The following is a 21,815-nucleotide window of genomic DNA, read 5'->3' as shown; positions in this document are numbered from 1 at the left end:
TTTTTATGGGATTGGGTGATATGGGAAATAAGTGTTTTCAGACTTGGAGGAAGGAGTCCGAACCTCAAAATGCCTAGGATCAGGGCCCTCTGCCATCGCTCACTAGCTATTTGGCCTTGGAAAAGCTTCCTCTCTGGTTTACTTCCTTTATTGGTAAAAGAAGGGCAAAACAACATCTGCCCTTTCAATTCTGCAGGCTGTTACATGAGGATGATAATAAAAAATGAGATGACAATGTACTTCTGTATAGATACTGGTCATTATTATAGTTTGACCTTTATCTTGATGACCCACAATGTCATTCCAATTGATGGGTGGCCAACTGGACTTTTGAGAGGTTTATTCGCTCTCACCCCGATCTGACTGAGCATTCCCAAAGGCAGGGAGTTGGTGCAAACAGCCATTTGTACTTCCACTTAAGGAAGCACTTTATTGAATGATGTAATTAACCAGCTCTGGGACTAGCAGCTCAGATGGGAAGGAGGAGGCCAGGGAAGGAATACGCATCTGGCTTTCCTTGCAATTCTTTCACTGACTACATTATTTGTATGGTGCACTGCAATTCAAGATTATTACATACAGGTCTGCATGGTGAAGTGGTTCATTTTGAGCACTGACCAAATGTGTGAACAGGGATTAAAATCAGCCTCAGGAATGATATAATCAGGTATAAGGTTACGTCTTTCAGAAAAAGGTACTTTCCCCCTAACTCATCTGTCTAGAAAAGGCAGTCTTTTTCTTATTTGCACAAAGATGACCTCCAGGCTATTTGAGGTCCTGGTCAAGTGTGAGACTTCGAACCATCACTGGAACCTCCCCACTAGGGAGAAAAAGGAGGGAATGCATATTTAAATAATACATTTGGAAATTCAAAGTTATTTACTAAACACTAAGAGAGGTCCTACAAATCAATAATTGAAAGACCACAACCCAGTAGAAAGGATATAAGAAAGTTCACAGAAATACAAGTGATTCCTAACATTTAGTCACATGTTAAAGTCATCAATAATAAAATATACAAAATAAAACTACATCGAGAAGCTATATATCTGTTCTAAAATATTAATTTGTAATTTAAAAATCTTCTTAAGAAAACCCCAGGCTCAGATAACTTTACTGGTAAACGCTATCAAACACCGAAGAAATAATATGTCTTATATAAAATTTGAGAAAATAAAGGAGGAAAGAGTTCACAATGCATTTTATAACATAACATAATCCTGATACCAAAACCACATAAGGATGTTATAAGCAAAGATATTTAGAGACTAGTATTACTGACAACATAGACACAAATATTAAATTAGCTTTATGACTACATTAAAAAAATCCATTCTTGGGACTTCATCCCAAGAATCCAAGACTGGATTAACATTTGAAAACTAATAAAAATAATTCAGTATAATAACCAAATAAAGGAGAAAATCCATATGATTGTATCTGTATTTGTAGAAAAAGTATTTAACAAAATTTGGCATCTATTCATGATAAAAACTCTCAGCAAACTAGAAATAAAAGGGAACTTCTTCAACCTGATAAAGATCATCTCTGAAAAACCTACAGATAACACCATTCTTAATGGTGAAATAAATATTAAACACTTTCCGCCTAAGACTGGGAACAAAACAAGGATGTCGTCCCCACTACTTCTATTCAATGCTGTATCAGAGGTCCTAACTAGAGCAATAAGGCAAGATGAAGGAATTAAAACGCTTAAAATTTGTAAAGAAAGATGAAAATGCATTTCTATACATAGACAACATAACCAGATATGTAGAAAACACTAGGAATGTACAAACAACTTCTAGAATGAGTGAGTTGATCAAGGTCTCAAGATAAAGGGTCAAGACACAAAAATCAGTTGTACTTCTAGCAGCAAACAATTAGAAAATGAAATTTAGCAAACAACTTCAATTACATCAAAACCCATGAAGTACAATACATTTAACAAGACTTATAAGACGCCTACACTGAAATTTATAAAACATTGCTGAGAAAAGTGTAAAGAAGACCTAAAAAAAAAGGTTAAATCATGTTCATGGGTTAAAAGACTCAATATTTTATGATATCAAATTAAGATGTTAATTCTTCTGAAATTGATCTATATATTTACAAAATCCCAATCAGAATCCCAACAGGCCTATTTAATAGAAATTAGCCAATCTGATTCTAAAATGTGTGTGAAAAGACAAAGGGCCTAAGCTAGAACAAAGTTGAAGGACTTACAGCATCTAGCTTCAAGACCTACAGTAATTAAGAGTGTAGTCCTGGTATGAGGATAGATAGATCAATGGAAAAAGAATAAAGAAAACAGAAACATCCATACAGAAAAACAATTAATGTCAACACTGACACCATACAGAAGAATTGGTTTGAGATGTAAAATTAAATTGAGACATAAAATCTAAATTGATAAAGTTTTTAAAGAAGAAAAAGAAGAATATTTATGACCAAGAGGTAGGCAATAACCACTTAGAACACAGAAAATAGTAATCATAAAATAAAAACCAGGTAAATTAGATTTCATCAAAATTAAAAATTTCTGCTCATCAAAATACCCCATTAAGAAACTAAATAGAATTAGCCATATATTAGAGGAGAAAATATCTGCAAAACAGATATGCAACAAATACTGAAAATCAGATTTCTCACCATCAAAGAAGGGAATTACAAAAGAAGGGAAGGGTCAAAACTAAAATGAAACCTGAAGTGTTAGATTGAAACTAGAGGCACCAGCAAGATGGTTTAAAATATATATCCTAATGACAGGTAGATGGATGGAAGGATAGATGGATAGATAGATAAATGATAGATAGATAGATTTTTCAAGCTCTGTCTGCTGAGAAAGCCTGGGAACAGTGACACCCCAATAGCAATGAGATTACGTGACATCCAGATTTTGATGTCTCAATACCATTCTCCTCTAAAAAGAACCAGCTCTGTTTGGAAAAATGGCTGATTCCAGGGCTGGGGCAGGTAAAGCGTAAGATGAGACTAAAACATATTTTGATGCTAGAAAATAAGAAAATGCTTGAAGAATGCTGGGGACATATCAAAACAATGCAAAAGACAGGATCACCTACTGGCCAAATCTGGGACATTTTGAGTATCAAAATAGTAATGGATTATAACTTACAGAGTAAAATAAAGTCATGAGTCCTTATGGTAGAAATAAACGAATAAATAAATGAGGAGAAAGAACAAGTTCTTTCTTACAGTAAAATACTAACTAAAATACAGAAGGCATGATACAGTTAGAAAATCATCAAAGGATGCCAATATTAGTGGGTGAAAATTTGATGAGAAACAGGATATTTCTTCATTTCAAAATATTTCTCCACACATTACTTACTAATTATAAAGGGGAAAATAGTAAATTTAGAGTGGATAAACCAGCTTACTAAAGTGATCAAAATTAATACCAATATAGGAACGCACTATCAACATGTACTTCCTTATAATGATGCACTGGGAAGAACACATCACTTCTGTGGTACTCCTGCCCACAAACTCCTTCCTTCCTAGGAAATATCTGAGAAACATAAACTGAGGGACATCCTACAGAATAACTGGGCTGTACTCTTCAAAAAGGTCAATGTCAAGGAACACACACACACACGCTGAGGAGCCGTTTCTAAATGAAAGGAGACTAACCGGACAGGATCACTAAGCATACTGTGTGATCCTGGTCTGGGTCCTAGACCAGGAAAAAGAAATATCCATAAAGAACATCAATGAGGCAACAGACAAAATTTGAATATGGACTGTGTATTATAGTATTGTATTACTGTTAAGATTTCTGATTTTAATCATTGTATAGTACTTATGTATGAGAAATGCCTAAATAAAAGGTCAAATTATTAGTATCAATAAAAAATATCAATGTAAGTTGGGTGTTTATCAGTTAACAAGGTCATCTTTCTTATTCTGGAACCTGTGTGAAAAAGGAGCTCATGCCAGCCATCTGCTGTTATCCAGCATTTGTTACAGGACTGATAAAAATGACATCTATGCTCATCCTGGGATATGAAATACACATCCAACTGATTGTTTCTCCTCAAGCTACAAGTTCCAAAATCAGCTCAGGAGTTAAAGCTTTATTTTCACTCTTTACTTTTTTTCCCTTAAAACAAAACAAAACAAAACAAAACAAAACAGTAAGGATGAATGAAATGATACATTGGGATTTTCCCCTCCAACAATGGTAAGAACAGGGGAGTAGGTGAGGGTATAGACAAAGAGCTGGCAAACTAGGGCCCGAGGGTCACATCCTCAGCAGGGGTTTTTTGACAGCTTGTTAGCTAAGAATCGTTTTTACTTTTGTAGATAGTTGTATTTATGGCCATTTTGGTTTTTTATTCTGTGAATTGTTATTCATATTCCCTACCTATTTTTTTTATTGGATTATCTTCTCTTACTGATCTATAGATATATTCTAGATACTAATCTTTGTCAGTTACATTCATGGCAAATCTTTCCCTTGCCTTTGGCTTGTCTTTTAATTTGTCAATGGTGTCAATGGTGTCTTTTGCGGTCTAGAACTTTTTAATTTTAATGCATTAAAATTTATGAATCTCTTATCAGTTATTTTTTTGTGTCTTGTTCAAAACAATCCTTCATATGTCATACGAATATATTCTCCTATATTTCTTTCTAAAAGTTTTATGTTATGATTTCTATTTATGTTTTTAATCTATGTTTGCAAATGTGTTTTCAGGTATGAATTAATATTTTTTTCCATATAGATAATCAATTGTCCAAACACCACTTATTGACAAATCCATTCTTTTCCCATTGATATGTAAAACATCTTAAGTTTCCACATATGTAGAGATTCATTTCTGGGCTCTATCTATTCTGTTCTACTAGTCTGTTTGTCTAAGCCAACATTTCATTTTATTTATTGTAGCTTTCTAAGTCTTGTTATCTATCTGGTAAACCAATCACTTTATCTTAGTCTTCTTAAAACTGACTTAGTTATTCTTGGACACTTACTCTTTCATTTGAATTTTACAATCATCTTCTCAGATTCCACAAAAAAATTCTGCAGAGATTTTGGTTGGAATTACATTGAATTTATAGATGAAATCTGAGAGTTAGTGTCAAGTAGTTTAAAACAAACAAAATGGAAATGTGTAGTAAAAAACCTGGCAGGAAACATACTAAAAAGCGAGTGATGTTTCTTTTATATATTGAAAAAAAAAGCATGTAGTTACTTTTTTCATAAGCAAGAAATAATTTTAAAAATGTAGAAAAATCTGTATATTCTAACCTAGCCTGCAGGGCCCTAGCAATCAGCCCAGATTTCCATATAATAACAGGCGACACAAAAGCAGCTCTTCCTCAGTTTCTATAGCTGGGAATAAGCCAATAAAATAAAATAAATAGTGGGGAATGCTGACAACATTGAACATCTTCAGCCATTCTGAACTGCTCTTGTATACTCCAGATATCAGAGCTAAAATCAGTGAAAACAGTCCCTCAATTTCTATTTCAACTGTTTAAATGTTTTCCTGTCATGCTCCTAGCTCTCAGAACAGACCTCTCTTTTTAAGTCTAATCTGTATTTTGATTGCTGATTCAATAACATCTTATCAGAGATCAGTTTGGGTGCAGATTGTTCCTAACTGGTAATCACCTTCGGCTTTTCCCTGCTCCACAGATGGGAAGCAGATGACTTTCTGCTGCCCCCTTCTGGTGTTTGGCTGCTGTAAGCTTAGCAATAGGAGTATACATATGAGACCTTCAACTGGCTGTCTTTTAGGCAGCTTCCTCCAAAATGTGACATCCTTTCCATCTGGGTGGTGACCTTTTAGTGTTCATAAGCATCTATTTCTCTCTGTCCTTGAGTCCTGATAATCTTTGTACCTTGATGACCTTGGGGAGGGGGTGGTGAAGGCAATTGATGAAACTGGAGTTCAAAATACATTTTTCTCTAAGGAGAGAAATATGGGGAAGGAATAGTCCTTGTTTTTCAACATGTTACAATTTAGTATCGCTAACATTAAAGCTAAAATGTATTGAGCATTGACCTTCGTCCTAAGACTGTTTTAAGGGCCTTACAAGGTATTAATTTCTTGAAGTCACACAACTATCCTAAATCACAGTCACTGTTTTAATTCCCATTTTTGGATGAGAAAACTGAGGGGCAGAGAATATAAGTAACTAAATCACACAGCTAATAGATGGCATATCTGGGGTTCAAATCTTTGCAAGTTGGCTCCAGAGGCTGTGATCTTAACTATTATAATATATATATATATATATATATATATATATATATATATAACTATTATATATAATATATCAAGAAAAAAAAAAGAAACATATTTTTGATTCGTCAAAAGACAAAACAAAGTAAGTAAGCACCCTTGAATAGATAAAAGACAATTTCACAGAAGGGGTCAGAGAGATCATATTTAAATAGTGAAAATCAGGGCAAGATTATGGATATATAGAATTTGGGACAGGCCTCATAAGACAGGTTGCGTTCTATTAGAAGAAGATGGGGGTGGGGTGGAAGGTTGTAGGGTGGGATAGGCAAAGATAAGAAAGTACAGGGCACACTCAGAGAACAGTAGTGCACTATGGCTGGCGTCTCAAGGTGTTGTATTTAAGTGTGCTATGCATGTTAATGAACTGCTATTACCTGCTATTAAGTCAGCAAATGGAGGGTTGTAATAATCTATATGTATGAGATCCACAAAGCTCTCATTTTAACCAATAATTTCAGTGTTCTTCCTATCAAAACTGCCTGTGCTTTTATCAATGGAGACTAATGACCAATTTGAGTTTCACCTCTTGGTAGCATCCATCACTGAGATGGGTAACGGCCCGTATATAATAAATGCAATGCTCAGATGCTGTAATGGCCTTGCTTATTACTACTAGCTATGAAACTGGTGATACCATTTGTCTTAAAATCAGCATTGCTATTAAAAAAGAACAGAATAGACCTCAAAAATATAAAATACATCTAGTGAAAACAAACATAGCTGGAAATCTATCTTGGAAATGATAGTGGCCAAGACCACTAAAGAGAATTCACATCAAATACTTCTAGCTCCTCAAATGCCCTCTTTCTTAGACACACAGCATCTGGAAAAACTCAGGAATTTATCTGTCACTGGCCTCAAAACTCACAATGCAATCAATGGAAACTTCTGTTCCCACAAATCTCTTCTTCAAGCTTCTGTTTATCTACTCATCTCTCCCTTAAAATATTGCACCAGCTCTTGAAAAGATCTCTTATCGTGAAATCAAACAGCTTTACATGTAAAACCTTACTGAAGTCTCTTTAGTAAATATATTTAGTTATGCCTTCTGCTCTGTCCTACAGCTGTAATTCCTGGTACCTTGATTATGATCTCACAGGTATGGAAATGGCCAGTAAAAAGATTTTTAGATCAAAGGACTTCATACTGTGGAAAAAGACAACTTGGGATATATCTTTTTATATGAAACTGTCATTTTTTAGGTTTAATCCACAAAGGGTTCTGCAGTTATGAGATCTATTTAGGCTCCTTTTAAATCCCACGTCTGGAAACATCTATTAGTTTTCCTTTTGGTATTCATAATTAATGTGGCTGAAACTTCAATTCCACTGTTTAAGTAAATAAAGTTCTGAGTGAGAAACTACACAATGACCAGAAATGCATGCTTTCGAAGTTGAGGCTTCTGGTTATAAAGTCTAGCGTCTCTATGAATGAGATTGAGAAACACAGAGTGTTAGATGGGTAAGGCGCCTTGAGAGGCATCCAATATCATGGGCTCATCTAGGAAGCTGATGTCCAGAGACTTTATTAACTAGTTCCAAGTCACAGATCAAAGTGGGAACTCAACTGGTCCCAAAACCCAGGTCACCTGACTCTTTCCTCCCATCCTGATTCTTCAGGGTCTTTTCAGCACTTTTTTAAAAAAATGATTATGTATTTTTACCACTGAATCTCTGGATATTCTAGGTTTTTTTCTGGGTTTAATTAATTTCGTGTTGCTTAGTTATGAGTTATTTCTGTATCCATTGAGTCTATATCTTCTGGTTTATTCCCTGGACTGCCCTAGGAAAAAGAACCGTCCCAGAGAGACACGCCGGTCAGGCTGACGAACCGCTGAGCTTGACCGCAGGCCTGCATCCCCGGGAAGCTTGGACTTGTTGAACGGCTCCAAGAAAACTGCGTCGTCTTCCCAGGTCTAAATGCCAGGTTCTGGACATTGTTAGGACTTCAGGATGACATAGTCTAAAATTTCCCAGCGGGTGCCAGGACACCAGGAAGACCCGAAGGTCGGTATGTGTCGGCAGCTGCTCTTTCTCCAAGGTCTGGACAGTGCCTCTCAAACAGTTCAAGTGTGGTCCGCGGGCATAAGACATGATGCAGCAAACTTAGCAGTAAATCTGGGTGTGGACAATGAAAATGCAAAAGAAAAACCCACACTCTACCGTCTTCTAAATCTGCTTCCAATTTATTACTTCTATCAACGGACTAGCCATTTTCTCATTCACTGAGGTTCAATTTGCAGTTCATTTTGGACCCTCCTTGTTTTGTCTTTATATTCAAGCTGTCATTAATCCTGTTGATTTATTTTCCCCTTCTATGTGCAAAAGATTTCTCTCTTCGTTTCACTGTCAATTACCACAGGTCAGGCCTTCCAGCACCTTATGCATACACAATTTCCCTCTAACACTCACCTCCTTTTCAATCCAAAATTTACAATAATAAATATTTCTGAAATATTTTTAGTATGATATGTACTTCTCAAAAAACCTACGATGACTATCTTGTGGATCTTTTAAAAAAATATTTCTTGAGTAAGTACTATATACACCCATGATATAAAATTCAAAAGGTACAAGAGAGAAGTCAATGGAAAGTCACCCAGGTCTCTTCCCCTAAAGAAAACAATGTTAATTGTTTTTTTGGTGTATGTATCATTCCAGAGACAGTCTATGCAAATTCTATGCAAATACACACATGCACACACACACACACACACACAGACACACGCACGCATGTGTATCAAAGCACATATACACATATGTACATATACACGGAAACCACAGTGATAATGTAACACAAAAGTTCTGTACCTTGTTTTTTTTCATTTAACACATTTTATAACTTGTTCCATATGAAATACAAATAAAGCTGCCTTATTCTTTACTTCACAGCATTCCTCTGTACGGCTGTACAGTAATTAACTTAGCCAGGCCATAAACGATGAACATAATTTTTACTTTTTTGTAACGAATATTATTTCACACGGGCATGAGTGTATCTGGAGGCTAAATTCTTAGAGATGAAATGATTCGGTCAAAGAGTATGTGCATTTGTAATTTTGATACATGTTGCCAAAGTTCTCTCTGTAGAAGTTGTACCAATTTATACGTCTACTAGCAACGTATGATAACGACAGATTTTAAACTCTCCTTTCTCCCCTGACTACTTTCCATTCCTTCTATAAACTGCCTCCCTTATTTCTCACTGCTCCCCAATAGGTCCCAGTCTCCCTGGTAAGGACAGTTCCCTGTCAACACCTGTAACACCCGTTCTCACCCACTCTATTAACTCCATTTGTACTGCTTGTTCCATCTTGAACACTCGCTCCTGTTTCTTCTATTTATCCAATCCTCAAGGTGCTCTCAAGTTCTATTTCTTTTATGACTGTTCGCTAATAATGACATGAATCCCTCTTCCAGCCTGCCCAAAGCATGTTTTCTCTAAAGCACACATTTTGTTACATATAGTCAATTCACCTATTTATTATATCTTGGGTTTGTGTTGATTTTCAGTTGTTCCCCGTAGTTAGTTATCTCCAACCAATTTATAATTTTTTTTAAATAAATGTCCTTCCTTTGAACATACCTCCGTTCTGGCAAATTAGAAAATACTTCTCTTAACCTGCTGTTGGCTTCAGAACTTCCTTTATAAACAGAGCTGAGATTCATTGGTCTTATAGACATGAAATCTGTTTTCGTGGATGCTCATCTCAAATTCTGCCAGGGGAGTTTAAATTTGCCTTCAAAGGAAAAGGTGATTACTGACTTTCATAAAGTGGGAGCTGAGTGAAAACAGTGGATCCAGTGTCAGATGGGTAATAGATTTATTGGGGTTATCACTTTGCGAGGTATACAAATGTCTAAGCACTATATTGTTTTGTACACCTTGAAGGTTACCCAACATGCCACCCATCCCCGGGCTCCAGGACAACATCACAAGACCAGTGGGGAGGGAAGTGCAAAGTCTGAAGGATCGGAGGCTGAGGGTTCTCATCCTAACTCTCACCACAAAGCTCCCATGAGCCTTTGCAATGCCCATGACAATCTGCTATTCTCTAATGCAGAGCCATTAACAACAAGAAACTCTCCCAGGCCTGTGGTTAGGATCAGCAAATAGGAACTAAATAAAGTACTTGGCAATATAAAGTATGGAAGTGTTTCTAAAACATGCTTCAAGAGTCATTTACCGCCCCTTGGGATCTTACGCTTTTCTTAATAATGTTCAAACATAATGAGACCTGGCAATATGCTAACAGAAAAAAAGTTAATTCCTTTTTATTGTTGTAATAGGCAAACAATCTCTATGCCCTCAAAGGAAAATCATTATTGCTTAAACTCATGAATGCTATTCTCTCCTCATCAGCCCCCCCCCCCCCCTGCTCTTTGCCTAGGCAGACATAGATGCTTACAGCATAGGCCTGGGATAGTGTGCTCACCTTCAGAATATTTTTGCTTATTGAAAAATGAAACTATTTTGGTCCTTCCTTTTTAGGCTGGCTGCCAACTAGGACCGGGAGACATGCAGGCTGCCATCTGCCTCACCCCAGCTGTTCCTGACCTGCCATCCGTCTCCAACCAGGGACGCCTGGTATCCGCCAGGTCACTTAAGCAACTGATGAAAGATGCTTTAGGCCAAGGTACAGTGTGGATGAATGTATTGACAGCCCACAGCCTGCAATGCAACCTTGACTTCTTCTCATTAATGAGTGTGGCATGCCACTCTCCATGACAACACAGAGCTGTATTCTGAGAAAAACAGACCTTCCATGGAGCTCAGCAACCATCTTTTCTTCTTATGACAATTCAGCATTCCCCACATTTTTGCTAAAAACCAAAAGGCAACTTTAAATAAATGTTATATTCTTAAAATAGAACAGGTTTTTATACATATGTTAGAAATTTCTATCACTTATCCTTCAGGAATGACCATTATGTTGGAGATAAAATGATCAATTCTGATTATTATGCTCTGATAATAAAATGAACACATTTAATTTCATGCATCTGTAAACTGCCATGGTTCCAAAATGATTTGAAAGTCTAAAAAAGCCTTTCAAAATGTAATGTGCAAACATCCTCAGCGAAGAGGAGGCTACCATAGGAAAGAAGGAATGTTTATGGCTTGAGTTTGCATTTTATTAATGCAATAATCAAATACTGATATAGGAATTGTTAAAGCTTGTTACAACCATGAAAATAATGGCTTTTACTAATGCCACAATTTTACCATGAAATGCAGTCTTATCTCCTGAAAAGGGAAACACAGAAGCTGCCGCAGGGCTCACTTGTCTGCATGTGGGCAGCACATGGGAGGTGCTGAGCTCAGAACTACTGACTAGATGGCCAGGAAAGCAATGCTCTCCACAAAACGATCAAGGAAAACTCCAGATAAGCTCTCTATAAAATAACATTGACCTTAAGCTGACAGACCCCAAAAGGGGATCCCTGTGGAGAAAAAGCTAACATCATGGTCCTTAGAAAACAAACAGTAACCCACAGACTACAAGATACGGGATTTCCTATCCCTTAATTTTAATTTTCTATTTTCCCACCTCCCAACCAAAGCTATACATATTTTTGAAGTTCCTGTATCAGGTGCTTCTTATCTCATTTTTCAAATGTTTTCATCCTCTTATTTTCATGTTTTATTTTGTTACAGCCCAATAGTTCGTAGCATACCTCAATTTGTTTCTTAGCTTTCATATTTTGTGTGTTTTACTTCAATTTAGCCTTTTTATTGTGTTAATCATTTTTACTCTTGGTTTATTTTCCCTTTAGATTGTGTGGAGTATTATCAGGGTTTTTTTTTTTAATTTTTTATTGACAACCTATATAGTTTCTGGCATTAACTGCCTTAATCATCCTTAGTTTACATTATTCTTTGTTTACAGATCATTTCCCTTTCTTTAATGTTACCATGTTTTGTTTCTACGTGGCAGGACAGATGCTGAACACGGGGTTGTGGGCCCCCAGAGTACAGCCCACAGCCCCAGCAATGGTGGTTAGATATTTGCTTTCCCTCCCACTGTCTAAATAGCAGCTTTTCTAACACTCCTTAAAAGATCCCTGGGACTCTTTAATGTTGAAGCCCCCAAACTTTTAAACCCATGTACTTCAGGAGATTCAAAGGCTGGAATTCTCTCCTGGGGTGACAGGATAATAACAAGCTGGCATGCGCTAGCAGCATCCTGAACTGCTAGAACTGCTTACTTGTGCACCTGATACAACGGCAGAGGTTCAATTAGCTCTCCACGGGTCACTTGAGGTTTCCAAACCTCTTTGGCTCTAACGCTCTTTACATAGTCATCAGGGAGATCTGATCAGTAGAAGATGAGATGATGTAGTCGCTACACTCTGCTTGCAGTGTCTGACCTCTACAGGCCGAGACAGGGAAAGAGTTCAGCCAATGACCGGGGTGGCAGCCAAGAGCCCTGCTGTGGGCCTTACCCTAAAGACAGTACTGCCTGGGAAAGGAAAAATCCTCCAGGCAGATCAGCAAGAAGCTGTTAGTTACAGGATTAAGAAATTGCTTCTATATTTCCTCACCCTAGACTTGTGATTGTACATTTACTGAGATGTCTAAAAACATCCAATGTGGGGGTGCTGGGCATCACGACCACGACGTGCTGAAGACCTAGCTAATGAAAATACCACAGGCCCTTGGTGCTTTCAGGATTGACATTCTTGATTCCAATTAATGTAGATAAACTCTAAGAGACCATAACTCTAATTTTTACTTTTGCTAAGGCATTACTATGTTTTGTATGTTCTCTAAGGCTGGAAAGCTAGCTAATGAGTGAACACAAGCCAACCTCCATTATCTACCCCTGGATGCAGCTTTATGGAGTTATACCTAGTCTCATACACTTCCAACAGACATCTCGTGAAGTCATAAAAATGTTTTTTTTCTTAAAAATAAAACAAAGCTGGGAAAAAGAAAGCTGATTTTCTTGTCAATAGAAGGGGGAGAAGCAATACAACTAAAAAAGTGATAGGTCATAGTTAGAATATTAGTTTTGATTAAGCAAAGCATGGGATGTCAAATTAAATAGTGGCTCAGATTTAAAATGGACAACAGTGTTTTATACGATCTGTATGGAAACAAGCAATAGAGATTTTATGAAACTTTAAGCAAGACTCCAGGTCATGCAAAACCGGGTATCATATGAAGACTTAATCATGGAAGTTCGTGAAGGTAGGACTTAAATTTCTCAGCTACACTCATGTACGACGACCGTGAGGGACAATGTCCAACCTATTCACTGCTCTACGCCCAGCACCTTGGACAGAGCCTGGATACTAGGCGCTCAGTAAATACTGTTGAATGTTGCATCATTGAAATCAATTATATGTTACAGAGCTACTTTCGAACATAAGTAAATTTGGGACTTCTTTCTTTCAAGACTATGGCACTGTATTCCATGGGATGGAATTCTAAGAAATAGTTTCTATTTAGAAATTGAATTATTTTCTGCATTTTGCCATAAACAAAGCAGAAGACTGAGAACTGGGCAGATGCCAAGCCCAAATACACCTTTCATCATAGGCAAAGATAACTATCAAAGGCACCCCACAGTACCAAAGACCCACTAAAGGAAGACAGGGCTTGCTCTCATCAAGGGATCTATTGATGCTTATCTTAATGAAGAATAGGAAGGCACTTGCGATTCTGATTTCAGGAACGAGAATATGAACTTAGGACATTGTTAAAGGCCATCTTAAATTTAAAATAAAGGTTTCTTAGAGTATGTAATGTAATCTACTTGAGATTTATATTTAAACAGAAAACAACAAAACAGTGGTAGAATTTCCCCAAATAAAAAAGTAAGAAAGAAAAGAAACATCATTACTATTTTGAAAATCAAATAAAAGAAAGTTGAATAAATTTCCACTATACAGAGAAACCTTTTAAAAATGCACCCAGATGGAAGTAACTGAAACTTTCTTGATCACAATAACATAAGATCAAGTGGGACAGTCTAATGCAATGCTTACTGAAAACATCTTAAATTTCAGTCTGAGTCCATTTTTGGAAACTAGGAATTGGAACAAATGATACATCAGATTTTTAAAATCACAACATGGAATCATAACAAAAAGGCAGTTGTAAGGTATCCTTTTGACAGACATTTGATAGGTGAAATATTAAACAATAAGGATGAATTGTAATTTATTTGACCAGTCACTTATTTAATAAGCTTTAGGTTATTCTAGTCTATTTAATAAGCTTTAGGTTATGGCTACTATAGATGGTAATGTACTGAACATGCTTCTTTGTACACATGGATGAGTGTATCTGTAATTCACAGTCGGATGGCTCACAGCTGACAGAAAGAATGAAGTTAGGTGTGGTAATATAGAAAATGTTTTAAAATATAGTCTTAATTAATTATAGGTGCCAAACAGTACAAAAACTGTATATTTCCATCTGAATAGAAAAAGGGAGAGAAGAGATAGATACATAATTTTTCACCTATCAGTTTGACAGAAAAAGTCCAAAAGTGTGAAAATAGCCTTATTGGCCAACCTATAAAAATAGGCCTCTTTCATACACTGCCGCTGGGAAGGTAAACTGGTAAAACCTCAATGAAAAGCAATTTGGCAACAGCTGTTGAAATTACAAAAGTATATACTTATGAGAATTATGTTCAAAATTACACATGTATAAGGTTATTAATTATTACATTGTATACAATATAAAAAGAGAGCAAACAACCTAAAGATCCTTCAGTTGGGAACCGGTTTAAATAAGATATTCATAGTACGGAATATGATGCCATTATAAAAAATGAGGAAGCTCTCTATATACTGATACGGAAAAATCTCCAAAACATAAACTTAAAAAGCAAGGTGCTGAACATTGTATATAATATATATCACCATTTGAGCTAAAAAGTGGTGTAAAACAGGAGAGTATAGAGCCAAATAAAATGAAAAACTTACTTGTAAAGATAATACTCTGCATGGTCTACCTCTTCTCGAGATGAAATGTTGTCCACAAACTAAAAGACAAAAAAATAAACCTTTGGTTGAATATAAATTATGCCATATATCGGGCCTAATTCACACATTGACCTTAAAATAAACAAAACGCCCATTTTTTTATTGGAACAATGTTCATGTGGTGTGATGCCATCCTTGACACCCCCTTATGCAGATGCAAATGAAGACTATTCAAAGGCTTCCCTTTTTTCTTTGTGCAGAACAACCTTGGTCAGAAAAACTGTGTGAAAACCAAACATGAACCTTACTCAGAACGAGAGAGATCCTCTTATTCTACAACTATACTACTACACTTACTACGCTATTTACAACTAGCCATTCATATTTCCCTTCATCTTTATATCCAGATATTTTCTCTACACTCCATGCTCCAAATACATGGGAATGTGTAGCTAAATGGCTAAAGTCTCTAATGACAACAAAAATATGGTCCAAGCGATGAAAATTTAAATTTAGAGAATTCAATCTTGAAACCATTTTTCCTACTCTGATTTAAGTTCTGCTATGGACCTAGTCAACCTGTGATTCTTCTACCAAGTCTCCCCTCGAACCATAAAATCTGTGACTATGTTCCTTAATTCTAAACCAAATAAACAAACAGAAAGGGCTAGTCCAAAGATGGACCCTAAAGTAGAGACGCAGAGGCAAAAAAGATGGAGTAGGAGATAATGCATGTTGTGAATATAATTAAAACCTCATAAAGAGGGAGAGGAGAGTAAAAGGGAAGAGACTTTCTTAAAAGGACTCAGACTTTTGAATTTGGTTTAGAAATCTCATTAAGGAGTGGATGAAATATGGGACACACACAGGATCTGAAGTTGAGAACTAAATCTCTTGATTGCTTGCTGTGTGGCATAAACAGATGGCATAGCCCCTCTGGTACTTAGTTGCTCCATCTGCATAAACAGAATAAAGGCACCTGCCAGGAAGAGTCTGAAGCTCCAATGAGAAATGCATGTGAAATCTCTTTAAACTCTTTGGTGCTGCGTAAACAAATATGAGGTATTATGGCAACAGAGATTTTTATCTATCATGCAAGGGATGAACCAGTGGTATTTAAGTTCCCCTTCAATCTGAAAATTATGAGTCTATAAAATTTATGTTATGACTTAAACTGTTGCCCTTCTAAAAGGAGCCTATCAAGAGGCAGAAAGAAAGGACCCAGACTAAAAAGGATGATAGTTCCTTTCCTTTTCCTCTTCTAGATTTAACAATAACCTTGAATTTTATGGTGCCATTAATTTCTACAAAGAGCTTTCACAACTAAGATCTCATTTTAGCATCACATCAGCCCTGTGAGGAAGATACTATCGTCCCCATACTGGAAATGAGAAAATTGAGAGGGGCCCAGTTGCCCAATGTCACAAAGTTATTTTGTGATAAAGACAAATCAGATATTATTTGAGGGAAAAGAACTTCGATGTCACAGGGAACTAGGTTTGAAGCCCAATTTTTCCACTTATGACCTGTGTGAACTTGAGAAAGCTATCAACCATTCTGAGTCTCACATGTAAAATGGAAGTAGTAATGTTTATATCTTATGGCTGCTATAAGAATTAACATATGAGATAATGTATGTTACAAAAACTAGTACCATAGGTGGCACAGAAGGTGTTCAATAATGGTTACTATCAATTCCTATTCCCAATTCCGAGCCTAATTGTTCTCTTCTTCATTGTTCTGTAACAGTTTAACATTAACATTAATGTACATTTTTATAGACTTTTTCAGCTACCAAAAATATTTCCAATATTAACAAGTAAATACTATTACTTTGAAGAGTGTATCAATTTTTTAAAATCATGACATCATATAGCATAATATATTCTGAAAAAAGTAAAATAAATCAGAAACACAACAGTGATCACTGATAGCAGAGTCTGGTAAAATTTATTACCTTTTATTTCAGTTAAAGAAATTTGCTACTTCACCATAAAATGTCTATTGGTAACTACAAAAACATACCAAATTCTGGAAAAATATTTCCTATGAAAGATATTCTTTCTTTATGCAGCTTCATCTATATAAAGAGCCTTTCTTGCTTTCTTCCTCCTTCCTGTTTGAAAATATATATTTAGGTTTTCTTACCCGTGATATTGTTAAAGAACTAACAGGCAACTTTCTCTCGTATGTTTTATCCATTAAAGATGCTAGATCAGCTGTGAAGACAAAGAAGAGAAACGAACCTTGTTAAATTTACACATTTCTTATGGACAACTTAACAGATACAACTCTTACCAGATGGCTGCCATCATTACAAAACTAGTATTAAAAGTGATGCACTTTCTTGCTCTCGTTAGAAATCATTATTGTATAAATCAAAGAAGATACTGAATATTAGTGACATTTAAAAAAATTTTTAAATGATTTATTTAATTGCAGTAAGGACTATTTTAAAAATCCCAGCATATATTTAGTTTTAAAAAAATACACCAATAAAGTGTCCCTGGAAGGAGGCACAAGAAAGTGTTATTATTGACAGACTCTAGGGAAAGGAAGATATCTGTATCAAGTAATAAGAAGACAGAGGTAATCAACGGACAAGTATCTTTTGAAGACCTATTGAGTGCATTGACCACTTTTTTCCCTCTCTTGATTCAGCAGCTACTGGGGTAAAACAACTTTGCAAAATCCCTAAAACCTAGTGTGATATAAAAGTAATCAGTTTTTCTTATGACAGTCTTAAAGAGACTGACACCAGGTGATTAAAGAAAGATAAAGACTCCCACCCCCATCACATGCACACACAAAGAAGTCCCTAAAACCTCTTCACACTAAGGCAAATTAATATTGTTAAATCTAGTTGCTCACAGAATGATATTAAACAGCACTCCTGTGATACCAAATCTTTATGATCATTTCATAATAGAGGCCCTTATGTTGAGATGATAGACATTAAAAGAATTACCTCCCTTTATTCAAAATTTAAACTTTTACTTAAAAAAAAAAAAAGGAGGATCAGGCTCTACTGGCCTAATTAAAGTGGCCTCCATTTCTTTGTGGATTTCACATAGTGCACAATGTAGAACGTAACATTGGATTAGGTTGGCTTCTGTAGTGTGATAACCCAAGATTCCGGTTTAATCCTTCACAGCAAGACATCTTCCGTCAAGTGAAATCGCTGAGACCTCCAAAAAGGCAACAGCTGCAGACCCAGCATCTGCTGAATAACATTTGCATATTGCAAGTCAGAGAGAGGTTTGCTGCTAAATATGTGACCAATGACTTCACATGATAGCATCGGCGTGATGAATGAGGCGGAAAACTGCACAGGGCAGGGATGGCCAGGAAAGCTGGGGCAGCTGCGGCCTGCAGAGGACTGGCACCACAGGCTTCTGGACTGTGGGCTTCAACAGTCAAGATCACACTTCATGTTTCACCGAGGGCCCAGCAGATGCCCAGATTTTGTTCAAAGGGATGTGCTAAGGAAGATGCTTTCTTTCCCGTCACTCAGCTCCTCAGGAATATAAACTGCAGTGGATGGTTGAAGTCAACAAAGATTACAAGGGAAAATGAGTCTGAAAATTTGAATTCTTTATTTAACAAAACTTAACGCTGTACCGATAATGTGGAAGTATGCCCAGAAAATGACATGTCTACTAGTATAAAAATGCCCTTCTTATTTGAAGAAAACAACACCATTGATGATCTGAGGACATAAAAGATTTTCTTGAGGACTCTACACTATTCCAAGTATAGGAGTGTAGTGGTTCACAAACATGGTTGAGGATTCCTAACCTCACACCTAGACGGCAATTCTAATTCTGTAGGTTTGAGGCGAGACCAGGGGAATCCAAGTTTTTAAACAAAGCCCCAGGAAACTGGGATGCAGCTTCTCAAGACTAGAGTGAGTTATATTTAAAAACTACCATGGGCGCAACACAGAATCAGTCTTGCATGCTCCTCCCAAGCTTGAAAAGATGTTAAATGGAATTTTGTTTCTGGAATAAGGTGGACAAAATATCCTTTAAAATTTTCCTCCTAGTAGAAAAACACCTACGTAAAATATTTCTAAAAGTTTTTTGCAAATATGACTGAGCTTTCAAGAAGGTAGATGTAAATGCCAGAGGCCAAAGGCAGGACAGGAGCACAAGCCTTGAGTTTGTAAGGGAGCACTGATGGTAGCAGTCACCTGAGGGCATCTGCAGGTCTCTAGAGACACAGCTTTGGTTTTAATGGCTTACGGGGCATCGAGGATAAAACCGAGGCTTTTATAAGATGACAAACTGGTTCAGGAATCCACAGGTAAAGCCAGGACCACTTAGGGGCTACAAGAGTGGGAAGGTGAATTAGAAAATAACGCACCCTGCAAAGATAAATGCAAGGACGCTATGCCCTGAGGATCCTCTGACACCTATGCCCTCACACCTCTGACGGCCGAATTCATACTTCTGTGTTACACATGATATGTCAACCTGAGAATTTTGGTCAAAGTGGTTTAAAGAGTTTATTTTACTATGTGAAATTCTAGAAAATACAAACTCATTTTGCAGTGATAGGAAGCATATCAGTGGTTGCCTGGGAATCTGGGAGGGTCAGCAGGAAGGGGAGGAAAGGATGACAGAGGAGTAGGAGAAAACTGTGTGTGGCGTGGCAGACACGCTCATTATCATGACTGTGGTGAAGATTTCATGGATGTACATACAAGTACATGTGTCAAAACTTATCAAATTAAATATGTGCAGTGTATTTTATATAAAGAATACCTTAATAAAGCTGCTAAAAAAAACTTGGTGAATAAGTTAAAGAGGAGGTTAGACAGAGGTGAGGTGAGAGTTAATGAAGTGAAAGGTCTAAAAGAAATGACACAGAATGCAGCAAAGATAAAGATGAAATGTATGAAAGAGGAATAAGAGATATAGAAAATAGAATAAGAAGGCCTAAACTACATTTAACTGAATTTATAAAAGAAGTTAATAAAAAGAATGAGGAGAGGTGATACACAACGAGATAATAAATAAGTAGTTTTTTAGAATTAACAAAAGATGTGTTTTCAGATTCAGGAAACACATAAAATCTCAAATCAATTAAGTCAACACCTGCACCATGATACATTACAGTGAAACTGAAGAAAACGAGGATTTTAAAAGTAGCCAGAAGGAAAATATAAATTACTTATAAAGGAAAAACAACTACACCAACAGGTGTTTTCTCAGTAGGAACAACAGTAGACAGTAGAATAATATGTTGGGAGTAAATACTATCAACATAGATTTACAAATCTAATAATCTTATGTTTCAAGATTTAGGGAAAAGTAAGATATTTTTAGACAAACAAAAACAGAGAATTTATTAGCAACAAACAAGGAATTTTGTAGAATTTGTGTTTTTAAGAAGATGTATTTTTTTGCAAGAAGGAAAATGATCTTTTAAAGAAAACTTGAGAGACTAAAAAGAATGGCAAATAAGTAAAACTGCTTAAATCTGAGGGAAAATTGACTGTTTAAAATAATAATGTGTTGTGTTTGTGTTTTAAAGGATAAAATGTTAACATCAGACAAAACATATGGTTGGGGGTATGTGCATGTCTGGACTGAAAAATAGTGGAGTGTGATTAACATTAGATTTTAAGTTAAATATACATGTTGGAAGTTAGAGCAATTATCTAAAATATATAGATTTAGAATGCTAGAATCTAACATTCTAAAAGAGTAGAAACTGAGGAAATAATTTCTAGCCCAGTAAGGGGGAAAAATGTAAAAAACAAAAACAGTGGTAATCAATCCAAAAGAAGAAAGGGGGGAAAAAAACACAAAAAAACAAGAAAGATGAGAGAAATAACAAAATATGATAGAAATAAATCCAAATATATCAGTCATCACAAAATGACAATATAAATAGACTACATTTTCTAGTTAAAAAGACGATTGTCAGATTGGTTAAAAATACAAAATCTAGCTATATAAATCAAAGGAACACTGAAGAGTTAAAAATAAATGTATCAAAAATATACTAGGCAAACAGCAGGCAAACAAAACCTGGTGTAGCTGTATTAACATTAGACACAATAGACTTAAAGGTAAAAAGCATCATTTTCAAATATATGATGATGGATGAAGAATTGACTCTGGGTGGTGAACACACAATGGGATTTATAGATGATGTAATACAGAATTGTACACCTGAAATCTATGTAACTTTACTTAAACTTGTCACCCCAATAAACTTTTTTAAAAAAAAAGCATTATTTTTACAGGTGGGTCATTACGTAATGATAAAAACATTCATTTTTTCAAGACGATAATTTTAACCTGGTGTGCACCAAAGTAACACAGCTTTAAAGTATATAAAATTCTCAGGAAAAAAAATGGCAATCTTCTTAATGATCACAAAATCTGTAGCAGAGATGTGCTGAGAAAGAAGTGTCTTATAAGAGAGCAGGCTCTCTGGGTGAAAGTTGTGATGGGGAAGGTCGCTGAAGGAAAGATGGATCCTCTATTGAATCCTGAGAGTTTTAAGTGAGAAATTATTAGATGGTTTCCGTTTTTCATGATTTCTGTGTAACTGTACATCATTTTTATTCATTCGGTCAACCCTA

The 21,815-nt window shown here is 36.1% G+C and overlaps 1 protein-coding gene across 2 annotated transcripts in view; it reads right to left on the bottom strand.

The window, feature by feature from the left end:
• MRPS27 (mitochondrial ribosomal protein S27) overlaps positions 1 to 21,815 on the bottom strand; it is a 73,511-nt gene that overhangs the window by 40,378 nt on the left and 11,318 nt on the right. For both annotated transcript variants that reach the window (XR_013993701.1, XM_081054448.1), the window contains exons 3-4: positions 17,366 to 17,436; positions 15,218 to 15,276 (exon numbers count right to left, since the gene is read on the bottom strand). Coding sequence is in view for 1 of the 2 variants with exons in the window: in XM_081054448.1 (XP_080910574.1) it covers positions 15,218 to 15,276; positions 17,366 to 17,436 (130 nt within the window). In the remaining variant the exon portion in view is untranslated. The remainder of the gene's footprint in view (positions 1 to 15,217; positions 15,277 to 17,365; positions 17,437 to 21,815) is intronic.

The sequence above is a fragment of the Rhinolophus hipposideros genome (assembly GCF_964194185.1).
Source record: "Rhinolophus hipposideros genome assembly, chromosome: 7".
Lineage (NCBI taxonomy): Eukaryota > Metazoa > Chordata > Mammalia > Chiroptera > Rhinolophidae > Rhinolophus > Rhinolophus hipposideros.
Note: the sequence above shows the minus strand (reverse complement) of the source record. Positions and strands in the feature narration are given on the sequence as shown.